This window comes from Calidris pugnax, unplaced genomic scaffold, assembly GCF_001431845.1.
Source record: "Calidris pugnax isolate Ruff unplaced genomic scaffold, ASM143184v1 scaffold211, whole genome shotgun sequence".
In the NCBI taxonomy this organism is placed as follows: Eukaryota; Metazoa; Chordata; class Aves; order Charadriiformes; family Scolopacidae; genus Calidris; species Calidris pugnax.
Genome location: NW_015091083.1, coordinates 3,459,463 through 3,475,566, shown reverse-complemented (window position 1 = coordinate 3,475,566; position 16,104 = coordinate 3,459,463). Strand labels below are relative to the sequence as shown.

The 16,104-nt window shown below is 37.7% G+C and overlaps 2 protein-coding genes across 5 annotated transcripts in view; one reads left to right on the top strand and one right to left on the bottom strand.

The window, feature by feature from the left end:
• The first annotated feature begins 530 nt into the window (after positions 1–530).
• SERPINA10 (serpin peptidase inhibitor, clade A (alpha-1 antiproteinase, antitrypsin), member 10) lies at positions 531–9,645 on the top strand. The gene is made up of 5 exons (XM_014957654.1): positions 531–644; positions 4,505–5,242; positions 6,688–6,961; positions 7,516–7,663; positions 9,361–9,645. Exons 2-5 carry the CDS (start codon positions 4,534–4,536, stop codon positions 9,550–9,552), a joined length of 1,323 nt encoding a protein of 440 aa, XP_014813140.1. The 5' UTR covers positions 531–644; positions 4,505–4,533; the 3' UTR covers positions 9,553–9,645.
• A 1,551-nt stretch (positions 9,646–11,196) lies between these two features.
• Positions 11,197–16,104, bottom strand: part of PPP4R4 (protein phosphatase 4, regulatory subunit 4) — a 74,065-nt gene continuing 69,157 nt past the window's right edge. For all 4 annotated transcript variants that reach the window (XM_014957652.1, XM_014957649.1, XM_014957650.1 and 1 more), the window contains one exon: positions 11,197–13,126. In XM_014957652.1, coding sequence (XP_014813138.1) covers positions 13,102–13,126 — 25 coding nt within the window. In that variant the 3' untranslated portion in view covers positions 11,197–13,101. The remainder of the gene's footprint in view (positions 13,127–16,104) is intronic.

The window sequence follows — 16,104 nt, the reverse complement described above, 5'->3', positions numbered from 1 at the left end:
TTGCAGGAATGTCAGCTTCCTCCATTTTGTCTTTTGTAGGAGAAACATCACTCAGTGCTTACCAGTCAGTGAATTTTGACATACTGATATGTCACTGAATAGCTGGCATGCTCTTGCAACAGCCCTGGTCTCTCCTCCAAAAGGAATGGCTGAATCGGAGGGCGAGGGAGCTGACAACACCCCTACGAATGCTCTGGACCTCCTCCCTCTCTCCCTCCCTCATGTTCCCTCCTCCTTCCTTGAACAGTGACCTATTCTTTTACAAAAGATGGTATTTTAAGCAGGATTGGATACTGCTTCCACCACTGAGTAGCTCAGAACCTGCCTGTAAAATAATTCTCATGGACAATCAGATGTGCGGGACCAAATCCTTTCAGGGTGCTAGATGCAAAGAGTTTACTGCTTTCTTGTTTTTCATTAAAAATGTAACTTATTTACTGGAATAAAACCCTCCCTCATTATGCCATTTATGGGAAACACAACACGTAGTGTTTATAAAGCAGTTAATTTATAACAGACAAAACCAGATTATCACTCTTTGGGAGAGCAAATATTTGTTGAAAGACTTCTATATGGGAGAGACATCTTCATGTCATTTTTAAACGTAGTTGGTTGAGAAAAGTAACAGAGGAGCTACCCAATAGGTAAGACAAGATTTCTATGAAGCCTTTAGATTCTAAAGGGAAGGATTATTATGTTTTTATATACATAGTTATATATATTTATCAGCAATTTTCTAGATGTGATGTTCTAAATGGTTCTAGATGTTAATCAGCATTATAATACATTTTATTTTTCTCTTGTTCTAACACCTTCAGAAGAAAAATGCATTTGAGCAAGAAACTTTCTTTCTTTGATACCTGAGACTACTAGAAACAATTATTTCTTAAAATGGAAAGAACCTTTACTTTGCTTTAACACTTGAACTGTCTACTATGTGCATAAAGTGAATTCTGTAAAATTAGCAGTAAGTTTCACTCAGGTCTGAAAATACAAGCCTATAATGTTCAAAAATACCACTTTATTGTTTCCAGAACTGTATTTCCTAGTCCTACAGGACACGCTTTATTTCTAACTGTTACTAAAGGTGAATGGTAAAGCTGCTGTAATATTAACATTCATTTGTGCAATCTCAAATTTGCAGTGAATGCTTAGTGCAATTGTGAGGTTCTTATCGGTAGCATTCGTGTTTGCCTGAGGATGCAGGACTCTTGAGCGCTGAATGGTCTGGTCTGGGATGTGCCTGCAAACACGGACTTCTGTGCTTGCCCTGTCCTTTCAGTTTGAAACCCATCTGTGTCAGGAAGGCAGAGCTCCCTGAAGGCAACTCACTGCTTTCCCCATTCAGTCCCCTCACTTCTCCCAGAGGGAATCTCGTGGTCCACCTGAGCTGAGGACTGTCACGGAGCTCTCAGAGAGAGACGCACCTGTGACATCTGCCAAACACAACACTCACACCTTGCACAGGAAAGATGGGGAAGAGCTGGTGTTCTGCAACGTCTAGTCAGCAATTAGGCCTGACGCTTTTTTAGAGGGATTGCTGCTGTTACGGTGACGGATTGCTGCCCTTTCGCTGTGACTGAATGCAACCAAAAGCAAAATTTTCCAATCCCTGACTCTGCAGTGTCCAAGGATACCTCTTGGAAGCAGGGATGACTCCCCAGGGAAAGGACCTCCTCCTTTGCTGCCCAGGCAGCACGGCATTGTGGCAGGAGCAGTACCTCAGGGCTTCTGTTGCTTCCCACAGAAGTGGGTCACTACGTAAGGAACAGAAATGCCTTGCAGTTACTGTAATAGCTCTTAAGAGCACAGCTTGCAATCTGTCAGGGGAGAGTAAGCATCTCAAGCCTGCAGAAAATCACACAAAACCATTTGGCCAGCAAGGCAGCAGCTGAAGTCAGGTCGTCCCCTTCCCTGTGCCAGCCCTGCATAATCCAGACACTGGGAATCTCATTGAAAAGAAAGCAAAATGGGAAAGAAAAATAAAGAAAAAAATATTCACAACCACAGTGTGCTGCATATTCTACTCTGTTCCCTGGCTGCCACGCACTTGGGAGGAGGCATAACATTCAGGGATCTCACTGCCTCCCGATTAAGTCATTACAGCCCATCTGTGTTGCACCAAGTACAGAACGTGACCTATTATCTCAAAAGAAAATAGCACACCACCTGAGTGCCAAAAACACCCTGTGACTTGGCACCCAAATGTCTCAGTACTCACATCAACATACCTTTTCAGGACTAACTCCCACAGCCTGAATCAGGCAACTGTCAAATTCAGCTGAACTCTGAACAAACGGCAATCAAATAAAACCAGCTTTCCCATATGCCAAATCACAAATTATACAAGGACCGTAATTTGCTGTTACAGATTCTTAACTTAAAAGGAGTAGTTAATAGTTGCCATGTGTTTTCTAGATTCTTGAATCACTTACTACTTTAATGATGGGTCATATAATCCATCTTTTCATCTCACTTATCCATTTGCATGCCACTGCTATACAAAAGGATTCTGTGCAGGCTTGGTGGTCCTGAACATCCTGTTTAATTTACAACGGGAAAACGTGTCTCCAAAGACTACGGCCATTCAGGATTTTTCCATAAGGTGCAATTCAACTCTGCTGTATGGGAGAGAAATTCATACACTGCTTTGATGGAAAGATGCATGATAAGTATTTTTGCACTTGATGCTTTAAAAGTGCATTTGCACGTGCAAATTTACACAAGCAATGTCTGACACTAAAGTCTGCCTGAGGTCTTCTGTAAGATGTGTCTCCTTTTCTCCAAACATTTTGTTGGACAGATGAAGAGACCGTTATCAACTTTGCTCACAAATCACAATTTGGGTACAACTTGTATCTTTAAGCACAGAACAACTGCTTCATCCTCATGCTATGTGATGTTAAGTATGGCATTTTCAGGAAGGAGATGGCACTGACAAACCTTCAGCATTCATTAGACAGTGAAGTTTAAAAGAACAGGGAATCCTATGGCATGTGATCAGGACAACCATCTGAAAGCAGTAACAAGCAAGCTATAGGAGGAGGATGAGAAGTGAAATGAAATGATGAAAGGCAAGAATTCCTGACAGTTACACTGCATTTTCAGTCCTGGGCCCCATAATCTTTCTAGGGCTTGGTCAGTACAGGCAGTAACATAGAAACTTCACATCAACTTACCAGAAAGAACAGTACACAGCAGGCTCTCGACAGAAGCACATTAGCAGCTGCAACACCTTGCTCTGTACAGATACTGAGGTCAGAACTTCAGCCTTGTTCTCCTGCTGAGCTAGAGGCTAGCCCTCTTGATGCAGCCATATATTATGATGTTATCCCTAGGGATTCAAACACAGGACCATTGCTGTGTCCGTTGCATTCAAAATCTGGTATGTCTTAGCAATCCGTATCTAGGTTTTCTCAGAACTTTGACGTTCTTTCTGAGGTTGCTTTTGGCAGTGGAGTGAGGATCAGGTTCACTGGCAAAAACTTCCTATGTCTAAATCATTCCTGTTTCTCCAGGGTCACATCAGTACACTCCTTCACATTTACAGAAATGCTTCACCTACTCCTTCTATACTAAGCTTTAGACATTTTATCAATACTAAAAACAAACTAGATAGGAGCTTTTTTATACTTGTCATGAGAATATCTGCAGCCCAGCTCTCCAACAATCTACAAACCCAATGTATCAAGAGAAAAGTTGACCAGGCAAGAGGTATGATTACAGGTACCATTACTATCTGCACTGTGTCTCATTTTTTCCCCAAATGAACTTCTCTGCAAGTGAACCAAAGAGCAAGATAAAGTATAAAAGCACTTAACTCTGGGTTTCTTTGAGCACAACAACCTTTTGATAGTAGTATCCCTGAAAGAATAGTTGCTCAACAAAGAGCTACTGGTGCCACATTAACATTAGGATCTTTGTTTTCCTTCACACATGGGAAAATATCTCACCTTGACTAAGTGACATTACTGAGTGGTTCCCTGTTATGCCATGGCTACCTATTTCAAGACTGGGTGTTTTACTTGGTAAGATGAAAGAACAGGTAAAAGTCCCACAGGCACATAGTCTGCCTTGACTTTGACCAGCTTTGTGCAATCTATTTCACATCAATTTCACAAGAGCAAAAGCTGCAACACAGGTCCAACAACCTGATTTTTCATCTTTGATTAGTATATTGTACTTATAAATTTGGAGTTTTGTAAAGGAATTACAAGTTAGCAAGGGAAAATCAGTGAAATACTTCCGATGTGAGCCACCAATACCAGAAGATGATGATATTTCTTCTGGGTTCACTTAATGATGTTGGAAACCTCTCTCTTTCACTGATCTAAGTATGACCTTTCATATAGGAACCAGATCTTAAGTTTAGGGTATATACACTGAAGACACAGAAAGACTACCTTGCTACATCTATAACCTTTTGCACTGGGAATAGATGAACAAACTAAAAATTCATTGTGTTTTTTTTTTTTTTTTTTTATTTCTCCATTTTCTTTACTAGAAAAAAAGAGCTCATTATTGGATGTCAACATGAAAACAGGAATTTATCTACTTCTCTTAAGTGAAATATGTGTTGAAATCAGCAAGGCTGGCATCACACCTAAAAGTCCAAAGGATGAAGAAGAGAATAATTTAATTGAAAGAAATAAAAATGTCGATATTTCTGAAGAGTGGCATTCTCATAAAAATATCTCCAAGCCTTTTGAACAGCGAGGTCTTGAAGACTTCACTCTTTACAACTTCACTAAAAATACTGCAAATTTTGGATTTAACCTCTACAGAAAAATTGCAATGACACATGATAACAATGTAATCATCTCTCCCCTTTCCGTATCAGCTCTTATGACTGCATATATGCTGGCAGCCAAAGGGGAAACACACAGACAAATAGTAAAAGGTCTAAACCTCCATGCTTTGAAGGACAAAGGAGATCTCCATCACCTACCAGCTTTGTTTAAACAACTGAAAGATAATATCACAATGAATGAACAACTTCTCCTTGAGCAAGGTACTCTTTCTTTTATCCAAAAGGACTTCAGACTCAAGGAATCTTTCCTCAATTTATCTAAGCAGTACTTTGATATGGAATTCCTGAGAGTGGACTTTCAAAACTTTACACAGGCAAAATCTGTAATAAATCAAAACATTAATAAAAGGACCAAAGGAAAAATCCAAAAGCTTTTTGAAGAGCTTGACCGCCATACTAAACTGCTACTTGTGGACTACATTGTCTTTAAAGGTAACTACTGTTTTCATTTTGTAAAATGATTATTTATTAGAAGAATCAGGACTCTAAGTTCAGCTATATTAAGGGAAGTTTAAATTAATTCAGGTGTCTGGTTTTCTCTACATCTCTATCCTTTCTTCTATTAGGTTTGTTTAATAGGAAACGATTTTCATGAAAGGCAACTACAATTCTTCTGTGCTTTCCTCCATACAACACAGTTTCAAAGAGAATAAAAAATGCTGTATCAACCTATCTCAATCTGTCTCCAAATGATCCCTCTTCATGACTAAAAAGGATGTTTAATTTTCATTCAGCAATTAAAATGAAAAATTCTTAATCATGACAGTCTTTTGAATGCTGGATACTGGGCATTAAATCATTGACTGATTTTACATAGTACACAAAATCATGAAAAATAATTTCTCTATTTCAGTAAAGAAACTTTTTCCCCAGAGGAACCAAAGTACCCCATTATATTATCTTACAGTGTGATGGAAAGAACAGTTGTGATGGGCAGAAACTGTTCCGTGGAGAGGTCCTCTATTAGCAAATATCTTACACTCCTTTTCCTATGGATGGGGTCTTTCTGATTGCTGGCTCAGATATGGGAGCTCCAAAGACAGATGTGGGGCTCCAAAAGGAGGTCCTGAAAATCACAGAGAGCCAGACTCCACCTTTTATTCTGAAACAGCCATACAGAAGCAAGAGACACATGGTTAGGTAAAAAGCAAAGACCAAGAGCTAGGGCGACTAAAGGGATGAGAGAAATGCTGTGTCACAGCCACTACCCAAAGCACTCAGCAGATGCCATTCATGGAAACCCCACTAAAATAAATGCACATATGAGAACAAAGAAAATTACCCCTCATCCATACAGCCTCCCTACAGACTACGTTTATACTTCAGCATTTACAAAAGTGCAGTTTGTCCAATGCCAAGATTTACTAGCCCTGGCAGAAAATCAGAGAAAAGAGATAAATGACTGTAGCTACATTTGAATGCTACGGTAGAGATTAGAATCATTAGCATAGAAGAGGGCACATTCCAGTGCACCTTACAAGTCAGTGCACTGCTGAAAGCCCTTCCAAAAGATTGTATAATTAATTTAAAAACAGGATGTTGAACAGCTGGTAGAGAATTTCAGAGGAGGTAATATGTTAACAAAAGATGGATGCTCATATAGCATTCAATAAACAAAAAGAGTATCAGTTCTGCAATTGACTGGCAGCTAATCAACCTTAGAAAATTTTTTTCTTTCTTTCCCTCCAAACAAAGGAGCTTTTGTGGACTACTTCCTTTTCCTGCTATAAAAAAGTTTAAAGCACACCCAATAAATATAAGGCAATTGTCATCCACTTCAACTAGATACGGAAAACATCCTATACTTTACGGGTTTCTGAAGATATTGCTGAGCAAGTCAGAATGCACATAATCATTTAATTTCTTTCTTTCCTCAGGCAAGTGGGTCCATCCATTTAATTCCAAATTCACAGAAGTGGAGACTTTCCACATAAACAAATACAGAAGCGTACAGGTACCCATGATGTTCAAGTCAGATAAAGTTAATTCAACTTTTGATGAGAACTTAAGATGCACTGTGATAAAGCTGCCCTACAAAGGGAAAGCCCACATGCTGATTGTCATCCCAGAAAAGGAGGAAGATTACATTTCACTTGAAGACCATCTGACTGCAGAGCTTGTGGAATTCTGGCTTGGAAACATGAAGACCAGGTATTACGTTGCCATCCATTGGCCTTAATGTATTTTATGTCTTGCAACAAAGATTAGTTCATCTTCCTATACTTGTATAGTATATATAATTTTTCCTTAGGCCTTCCCTTCTCTCTCTCTGTAAATTTAGCACTGCCAGGCAAAGCACACAATAAATCTAGATATGCAGTATATTTATGAAACCTTTCCTACCAGTGAAAACCCAGAGTAATACATAGCTTGAATACAAAAACATAAACCCAAATTATTCCTGTGAAATGTGATTCCTGAAGTGACAATTCTTTCCACTGGTCAATAAATTCACGTGTCACCCTGGTATCAAGGCAGTGGATGTGCTGGTGGAAGTATTTTATACAGAGAAGAAAATGATTTCTAGCATCTTTGATAGTCAACAGGTCAGAGAGAATTCTGCCAAAATAAATTCCAGCAGACACTCTAATTCTTGCCTCTTCTTTTTACTGGATCAAGCTTAATTCCTGAGTAGTGTGCATTTCAGCAGTCAATTGATCTACTATATAGTCCAAGTTCACATTATTATTTTTTTTTCCCAACAGAAAAGTGGATATTTCATTTCCAAAGTTCAAACTAGAACAAAAATATAAAATGAAGAAATTACTTCATGCTCTTGGAATTAAAAATCTCTTTACACGTACAGCGAATCTTAGTCATCTCACAGATGAAAAATATGTAGCAGTTTCACAGGTAAGCCTTCTAAAATTATTTAGTATTTGGACTGTAACAGTATATAAAACACTATATAGCTAAGAAACTATATAGGGACACTAAATAGGAAAGTGTTCTTGAATATCATTCACGTATGAGGTATGTAGAAGTAAGGGGCGGTTACATTGCACATGTGCTCAACACCTTCCAAAGCTAGCTGGATTTATAAATAGTTGAGGAAAACAAGACTCAAATGAGATTCACCTGTCACAGGATTTAAAATTATAGCTTTATAAACCTAGGTAAGGAATTTTTATAATGCAACTGCTTGTGGTTGTGCAGCATTAATAACCTAGAAACAAGTCTGGTAGAGACCTCACAGAATGACAGATTGGTTGAGGTCGGAAGGGACCTCTGGAAGTCATCTGGTCCAAGCCCTTTGCTCACCTATAGCTGGATGCTCAGGACTACGTCTAGACAGCTGCTGAGTATCTCCAAGGCCAAAAACCCCACAACCTCTCCTGGCAACCTGTGCCCATGCTCGGATACCCTCACAGTTAAAAAAAAGTGTTTCCTGATGTTCAGTGGGAACCTCCTGTTTTTCTGGTCTGGTCCTGTCACTGGGAACCACTGAAAAGCTCCATCCTCTTTGCATCCTCCCTTCAGGTATTTGTACCCAATCACAAAGAATCCTTCTAAGCTACCGGTGCTGGTGTCACAAGTGTCCCTACACCAAACCCTTACAGAGCCTCTCTGATTTTCCAAAACTGTTAACAGCTGGTACGATAAACACTTCTACACAACTTTCAAAAACTCTAGGCCCTGAACTATAATTTTAAGAAATTTTGCTGCCTTAAAGAAATAACTTTTCTGGGAAAATGTAACATCTTAAGAATAAATATTTAACAGATAAAATTACAGCAATTTTCAGTTTTGTATAAACTGTTTCACTTCTGGGAGCCTACAGCACTTTTCTCCCTTCCTCTTCATCATCTAGCTATTTCATGCTGACTCTCAGCAGTTAACTCTATTGTGTTAGGAAAGAAATCACACTTGAATAGTAGCTGTTAACTGGTATTAGAAGCAGTATGTGCACCAGCTACAAAGTGTCAGAGGAGCACCCTGTGCCTGTGAATCATGAGAGCCAGCTTCATTATTTAAGCATGTTTAGCAGAGAGCTCAACTCTGGTGAAGTCCTTCAACTGTCCTCACATAGTCATTCCTGGAATTAGGAATCTAGTAGTTGAGAATGCACTAGCTGACTAGGCAGTTCACCATACAGACCCAAATACAGAAGAACTTGAAGGTACACACAGGGAAAGAGCAAAAAGGGATCAGAACCTGCCAGGCTGTAATTTCAGGGGGAAGGGAAGGTCCTCAGACCAGTCCAGGATTGTACCTCCTTGCTGTAAATAGTCACTCTATGCTACCAAATGTACAGATTAGAAACATAAAAATAGCCAGGATTGGTGCATTTGCCTTAGCTCTCACAAAATGAACTGTGGGTGACATACCCAGGCAGTCAGTGTTTGCAACTGATGTAAACACTTCCCACCTTGGAGAAACTCCCCCTTGTACAGTCAGGTGTCAACAAGGGGCACTACACAAATGGTTACTTCATGCCACCAGCTGCAAGAAGAAATCTCTAAAGTGAGGCCTATGCTCAGAACTGTTTATTTATTTTTATTTATTTATATTATTTCTGTCACATATTCTATTGCTACATTGCATTTCAGGTTGTCCAAAAGGCAGTAATTGAAGTGGATGAAGAAGGAACTGAGGCCGCAGCCGCCAGCGGGTCAGAAATAACTGCCTTTACAGTGCCTCCTGTCATCAGAGTGGATCAACCATTCCTTTTTATGATTTTTGAAGAAACTTTTAAAACATTACTGTTCATTGGCAGGGTGGTTGATCCAACAGAAATGTGAATAAAAGTAACAGTTTCCACTCTGGTGTATGTAAGAGGCTTTATTTCTATTTTATTATTTACATTAGAATAAAAAGACACTGAAATATGAAAATGTGAAAACTTGTTTTGTCTCTCCAGCTGTCAGTAGGATATCCTATTAATATTTTATTAATGCCCAAATAACAAGCTAAATTCACTAAGGCACAAAGTGACAAAAATATGTCTTATAAAATCTACCGTGCCAATTTAAAAAACCCACAGAACTGAACTTTTGAAATTCAACACTTTAGTGATAAGTCTGAATGAAAACCAGAGAATGATATGCCAAAATATTCAGGAAGCTTATTCCCAAACACTGCAGGCTTGATACTCCTTAATGTTATCTTCTGCTGTTATAAGACTTAAGAGCCTACTGACCTCGATGTTAGCAGAATTTTGGCACTTATAAAAACAGAAGGAGGATCAAGCCCTAAAAGAGAATTTACAGCCTCTGCCTAGAGATCTTTATTTTATTACGGCAGAAATTGTGCTGAGTCTATCACGAAGTCTCTATCCTCTGGGACTGTGACCTCTTTCAAAGTGTTTATTCAGAGTATCAAATCACCTCATTTTCTCAGGGTACACGATGCTTTTAGAATAGTCTTTCTATTAAAGACAAAATAATTCTGAAAAAAAATAATTAGGTATTCTGAACCTGGAAAATCTGAATTTGTACTAATTTGTAACACCAAACTGTTCCCCTCCTTTAAGCAGAACTTCTGCATGTATTATCATCTAGATATCAGGGAAAACTATGTAACAGGACTCCATGCCAAACTAAGACAGACTTTGCTAGGAAAAAAAACATACCTCCATAAAAGTGAAATAAATTTCTTCACAGAGTTGATTCTAAAATCCAAAAAGCATGGCCAAAATTTTTCAGAAAAATATTTCCATTATCTAAATACTATTCACTGTAAGATCTTTAACATTTACTAAATTTTAATTAGCAGCAGAGACCTACATATAAAGTATGAAACAGTGCAAAAAGCTACCTCTAGCTATATATAACTAACAAATCTAACTGTTACTCTACTTGCTCATACAGCCTTCACAAAATAGCTGCTCAAAAGAGGGCAGAAGAGTTTTCAAAAATCATTTGGCACAGAAGCTTCAAAGGTGTCCATCAGTAAGAGCACACATAGACAGATGCATCCGCAAGAGAATGTACAAAAGATACATTACAGGGTAAAGCTGGTAAACACCTCTAAAAACAACCCCAGTTACCACTAGATGTCTACATACAGCAGCCCAGACACTGGTGTAAACCACTCAGAAAGGATTTAGCAGGCAGGCTCTGGTATCTGTCTAGACTGTGAAGGTGCATCTAACCTAACTCCACATGGCAGTGTGAATGTACCTAGGAAGAAAGAGAATCACTTCTCCTTGCCTCTGAATGAATATCAGGAGGAAGTTATAACTGCTATAACTTCAGTTATAACTGTACAGTTGATCTCCAGCTGCTATTCTGAGTTGCAGCTAAAAACAACCCTACAAAGGGTTCAGCAGTATTGGTGATGTCCAACAGAAGTTGGACAGAAATAAGCAGCCCCAAAAAAGACTGCTGGGATGGAGGTCCGTGGTGTAATGGGCCGATGAAAGCATACACAAGACACCAGGAGTATTGTACAAGGAAGACATGCAGACCAAAAAATATCTATAGAGAGTATTTAAAGATTACAGAGCAGGAATTTAATACATAGTAGGGTTATTGAGTGCAACACACGTTATCAGCATTAAATTAATCAGTTAAAAATGACAGACAAATGGCAGCCAATAAGAAACAAAGACAGACTGTATACAGAACTCATTACATGCTCATTAAGGGGTGAAATACCTTGGATTCAAGTTTCTGAACTTACTGGCTGTTCTGCATTTCTCTAGTAAAGGCATTGGAGGGTCAGACACAGTTTTGAGTCCTGTTCTGCAGCTGGGTACTGCTGATCCGAGTTTGGTCCCTGGCAGAGGTCAGACTGAGAACAGATTGGGCAGTCCCCTGAGGCCCACGGGTGAGCAGCTGTAGCTGTTTTCATTAATGAGACAAAAGCAGAACCCAGGAGGAGCCAGTATAGGTCGTCTGTATATCTGTATCACTACTGCACGTTAAACATCATAATAATTGAAGAGGCTTTTAGAGAAATCTGTGATTTACAAGGTCCTACTCCAGGCTGCAGAACAAACTGAAAACTTGAGTATTTCCACTGAATCCAAACAATGTCTGTGACTAAGGACAGAGGATACATCTAAATCCAACTGCAGTGTAAGCAGCTTAAGAATTCAGACAGTAAAACACTGCTAAATGCAAAGACACATTTTGTACTTCACACAAGACTGCATACATCAAGCATTATTACGATTTAAAATAAATACCTTCTATAGCTAAATGCTTTTATTTATTTTACTTATAAAAGATGCCCTGAGAATTTTTTTTCAAGAACATGCATGTACAGCATTGTCCTAGGTTTTATTTTGAGTAAATCTTCTTTCATATTTTTACATTATAAAAAGTAACCACACACGCATATGCATTCACAGATCAGATCATCTTTATCATACACCAATAAATTTTAAAAACCACGTATTTCTGATATCAATATATTTATGCTGCCTCCATTTTGAAATAGAGAAGCTGACAATAGCTTCATAGGCTCTCTCCCAAGTATTGGCATAAATAGAACTTTTTAAAATAGAATTGCATGTTTTCCCACAGACAAATTTTGATAGAAATATTAACATTAATACAAACAAATGCAGATGACAACACTGAAGCATGATAGCTTGCAATAGCAGTTGATTAAAAACTAGATTCATCATTATAAATTATTGAAGTGAAAATACAATCTGAAATACTAAAAATTAAAACAAGTATTTATACAACAAAACTTATGAAATACAACTTTTTTTTTAATATCATGTTGAGACATCTGCTTTTAGATTGCTTTGAAACTTACACAGGATTTTTATGAACTTTACATAGTACTTGTAAAAACATTACCTCCAAACTCACAGCATAATGCTACTAAAGTTTATATTTTTAATAGACTGATCAATGGTTCTGGACTTTGGTCTTAAATTAGGTTTGAATACTCTTTAAAATGTGGAATTACTTTTTCATATTCATAACAATTCCTTCTATTTCTTGCATAAAACATGGGTGCTAAGAGTTGCTAAAATTGTAAATAAGCCAATTAAGTAATGGATATGTGCATTCAAAATCCAAGAATTTGAACTACAAAGGCATAATTGAAGAAAACAAAACCCTCTCTTTAGCTGCAGCAGTTAAGAGCACATAGCTGAAGTTATATTTCATAACATTTCACTACAACGTTAGAATTCTGCAACCGTTACATTACTTATCGGAACACATTATACAGCTTGGGATTTTAATTAAAAGATAAAAAGTTTGAACATTGCAAGATGCATTTTATTCATTCCAGGCATTAGGAAGTCCCATCTGCTGCTCCCACTTTATGGCACCATAAAGTTGCTTCCACCAGCTTCTGCTTCCCTTCTTTTTCTGTCAGAAGATCTAAGAGTTTGATTTTCTGTTTTTTCTTCATACAAAAGAAGAAACACACATAATATGTTGTTGCTATATTATTAAATAACATAACATAATAAACTCCTATTGCGTATAACACTGTAATATAAAATAGCTGCTGTACTTTAAAAATTAGAAGCTGCCCTATTGTACCCACTGAAAAAGCCAAAAGGGCACATTCTGAGGGCATTCTTCACAGGAAGGGTGTATTCCACCATTAAGTTTTCTACAGAAAGTCATGCAGAGATCCCTCTAAGTGAGATAGTTAAGGTAGTACATGAAGTCTACTCCATGAAGTCTACTCATGGTTACAAATAATAATTTTTATTATTATATTAATTATATCTGCTGCTATTTTAATTATTAAACAACATATTACTGCCCAATCTTCCATTCTTCCCAAACATACATAATTACTTAGAAAAAGAAACACACGAGAAATTACCCTATCCATGTTGCAAAGCCAATAAATGAAAAGCTAGGACTTGCCAGAAGTAAGATGGTCAGTGCAATGCTTAACCAGCACATATGTAAATTTACATGATGATGTAATCTAAACATATACTCATTTATTATTTTCTTACAAATTTTCTGCCTTAGTAAGCCCATAGATGGTGACGCTCATTCATGAGCAACTATTCAATTGCACCCTCCATTGTACAATTTTCAAATTCCTCTCTCAGTAAGACCCATTTCCATCAACTGCTTATATTTATAGATATCAATTTTTTCCATCATTCAACTTTGAAAACAATGTTTCCTTGAAACTGACTTTTTTCAATTTTAGTTTGTGTACATTTAGGATCAGGACTGACTTTCTGAAAAAAAGAAAGTTAAAAGAGGTACACCTAAACATATCTGTGGTCAACAAGGTTATGCAGATGAACCATTTACCACTAGCCATTCCTGCATCTGTACCTCTTAGTATCTCCTTACAGAGCTGCTCCATTTTCTTATGAAAACAATTAAGAATTGGGACAGATTACAAAAGAAGAATTGAATCTACAGTGCAGCAGACATTACAACAGCTTGAGAAATGTGTTTTCCCAGAAGAACACAGAACATTAAAACTCTTATTCAGAACTAAATGTAGGTCATCCTAAGCCTGCTCCTCTTTATTGAAAAATGTTTTTCTTCCCCTAGTATATCCTGCTGGCTTCTGACTCTATGCACTTGGAGGACTTTCTGAACCAGAGGTAGCATCCAGATCATTGTGTTTGATCAGATACCTACTTTCCAATAGTCTGCTGTTAAGGTATTCACTTGGGAATGGTACATGGAGACTGGAAGCTGAGTCTCTTACATTCCACTTTCATGTCTGAAGACAAAGGCACAAACTGCTCTGTGTGAGTCTTTTTCTGTCCCTTTGTATTCAAACAAAAGGTAGCAGTTTCATTTTAAGTGACAGACAGGAAAACTTTGAAATTTGGGTAAGTTTTATGCAATGTAAAAAATATGTCTAACTAATCTTTGTACCTAACTGCTTCGTGAATATTAATCCATTTATTTTCCCCAAATTCTTCTAAAATGGATGAGTAATTTGAATTTCTACAATGGTTACTAAAAAATGTTCAACATTTCAGCTAATACTCTGGTTTTAAAGAGAGGGACCAGAGGTATGGAGTGATTAGGGTGAAAGCATATGGGGTTCCAAGCACACCTAATATTTCAAGGTATGTAGCACTGTATGTCATTTTAGGTACTCAAGATATATGTCCCACCGACTTTATAGATGGCTGAAAATGTCAGCATGTCTACTAATCTAACTGTTGAGCTTGAAATCATGCACTTTGAAATAAGTGACCACCTAATGATCACTTATAAAAAGGTCTGAAGTAAGTACTTTGTGCAATATTTAAGAGAAGGCATTAGACTCTGGCAAAGGCAAGGACAGAGTGCAATTTGACTTGGCGCCTTAAGGTACTTCTGCTGTGAAACCACTGACTCAACACAAACAGTCCACTTTATTTCACTACGTATCTTCCAAACTTTTATCCAAAGAAAATGCACTTTTAAAAACAATAGGTCACTATTCAAGCTTGATTTCATTCCAGAATAAATTTATCTTGTACAGTGAAGGTGGTAAAATTCCAGTAGAAAGAATCCTATGTGATCACACAGCAAGAGATTGTACCTTAATATAATGCATACAAGTAGCTGAATCCAAGCTGTTCAGAGAACATCTGTTTACATTTGTTAAAATGTTGAGTATTTTATTTTAAAATTTAGGAATTTTATTAACTTATATCTGTGAGTAAAGCTGGGGGGTGGGTGTGGGAGTGTGTGTGTGTGTGTGTGTGTGTGTGTGTGTGTAGTGTTTTGGTTTGTTTCTTAAAGGAACCTTAAAATACTTAAGTGGAAAAACATGAGTTCATATAGATACTTAATTCTCCAGAAAGGATCACTCAAGAGATATCATTATCATTATTGTTTTCTCTTTATATCTGGCAAATCAGTGCAAGGTTTCCTCTTTCCTATCTGGTGTAAGCTCTATATCTCAGCTCCATTATCTTTGATGAGCTAGTCATAGTCTCACGTTCCAGACTCTCCTCTCATTCTTGGTCTCTCATACCTGTTCAGTCTTCCAAGGCTCACCTTGCATTTCCACATACTTTTCAGCTTCTAGTTCTAGTTTCCATTACACTTAAGTCAACTTCCCCAAACAACTTCCCTTTCTTGCTATACCTGCCTCCTTTCCATTCTCCTTTCTGCCTCGGCTAAGAAAATCTCTGATAGCAAAGAGGAATCTCAGTTTGAGCCCCCAAAATTACAGCCAGTCCAATGAGAGTAATTTAAAACTACAAGTTACAGTGTAAAAGGAATCTGCAGGGAATTAGCTGCTACAGTCTACAGAGATTTGACTAAGTACACATCACAGCGATTTTCTAAGACTGTCACACTTTTATCACAGGAACAAACAAATTAATCTTTGATTTTGTTACTGCAAAACATTGAACAGTTTAGGCTGATGTTTAAAGAAAACTAGCCTGA

Bases quoted from the DNA above. Each gene is read 5' to 3' on its own strand.
- SERPINA10 (XM_014957654.1), top strand. From the start codon at position 4,534: ATGAAAACAGGAATTTATCTACTTCTCTTAAGTGAAATATGTGTTGAA. The intron at 5,243-6,687 runs GTAACTACTGTT...TTCTTTCCTCAG, and splicing joins GGACTACATTGTCTTTAAAG to GCAAGTGGGTCCATCCATTT. The intron at 6,962-7,515 runs GTATTACGTTGC...TTTTCCCAACAG, and splicing joins CTTGGAAACATGAAGACCAG to AAAAGTGGATATTTCATTTC.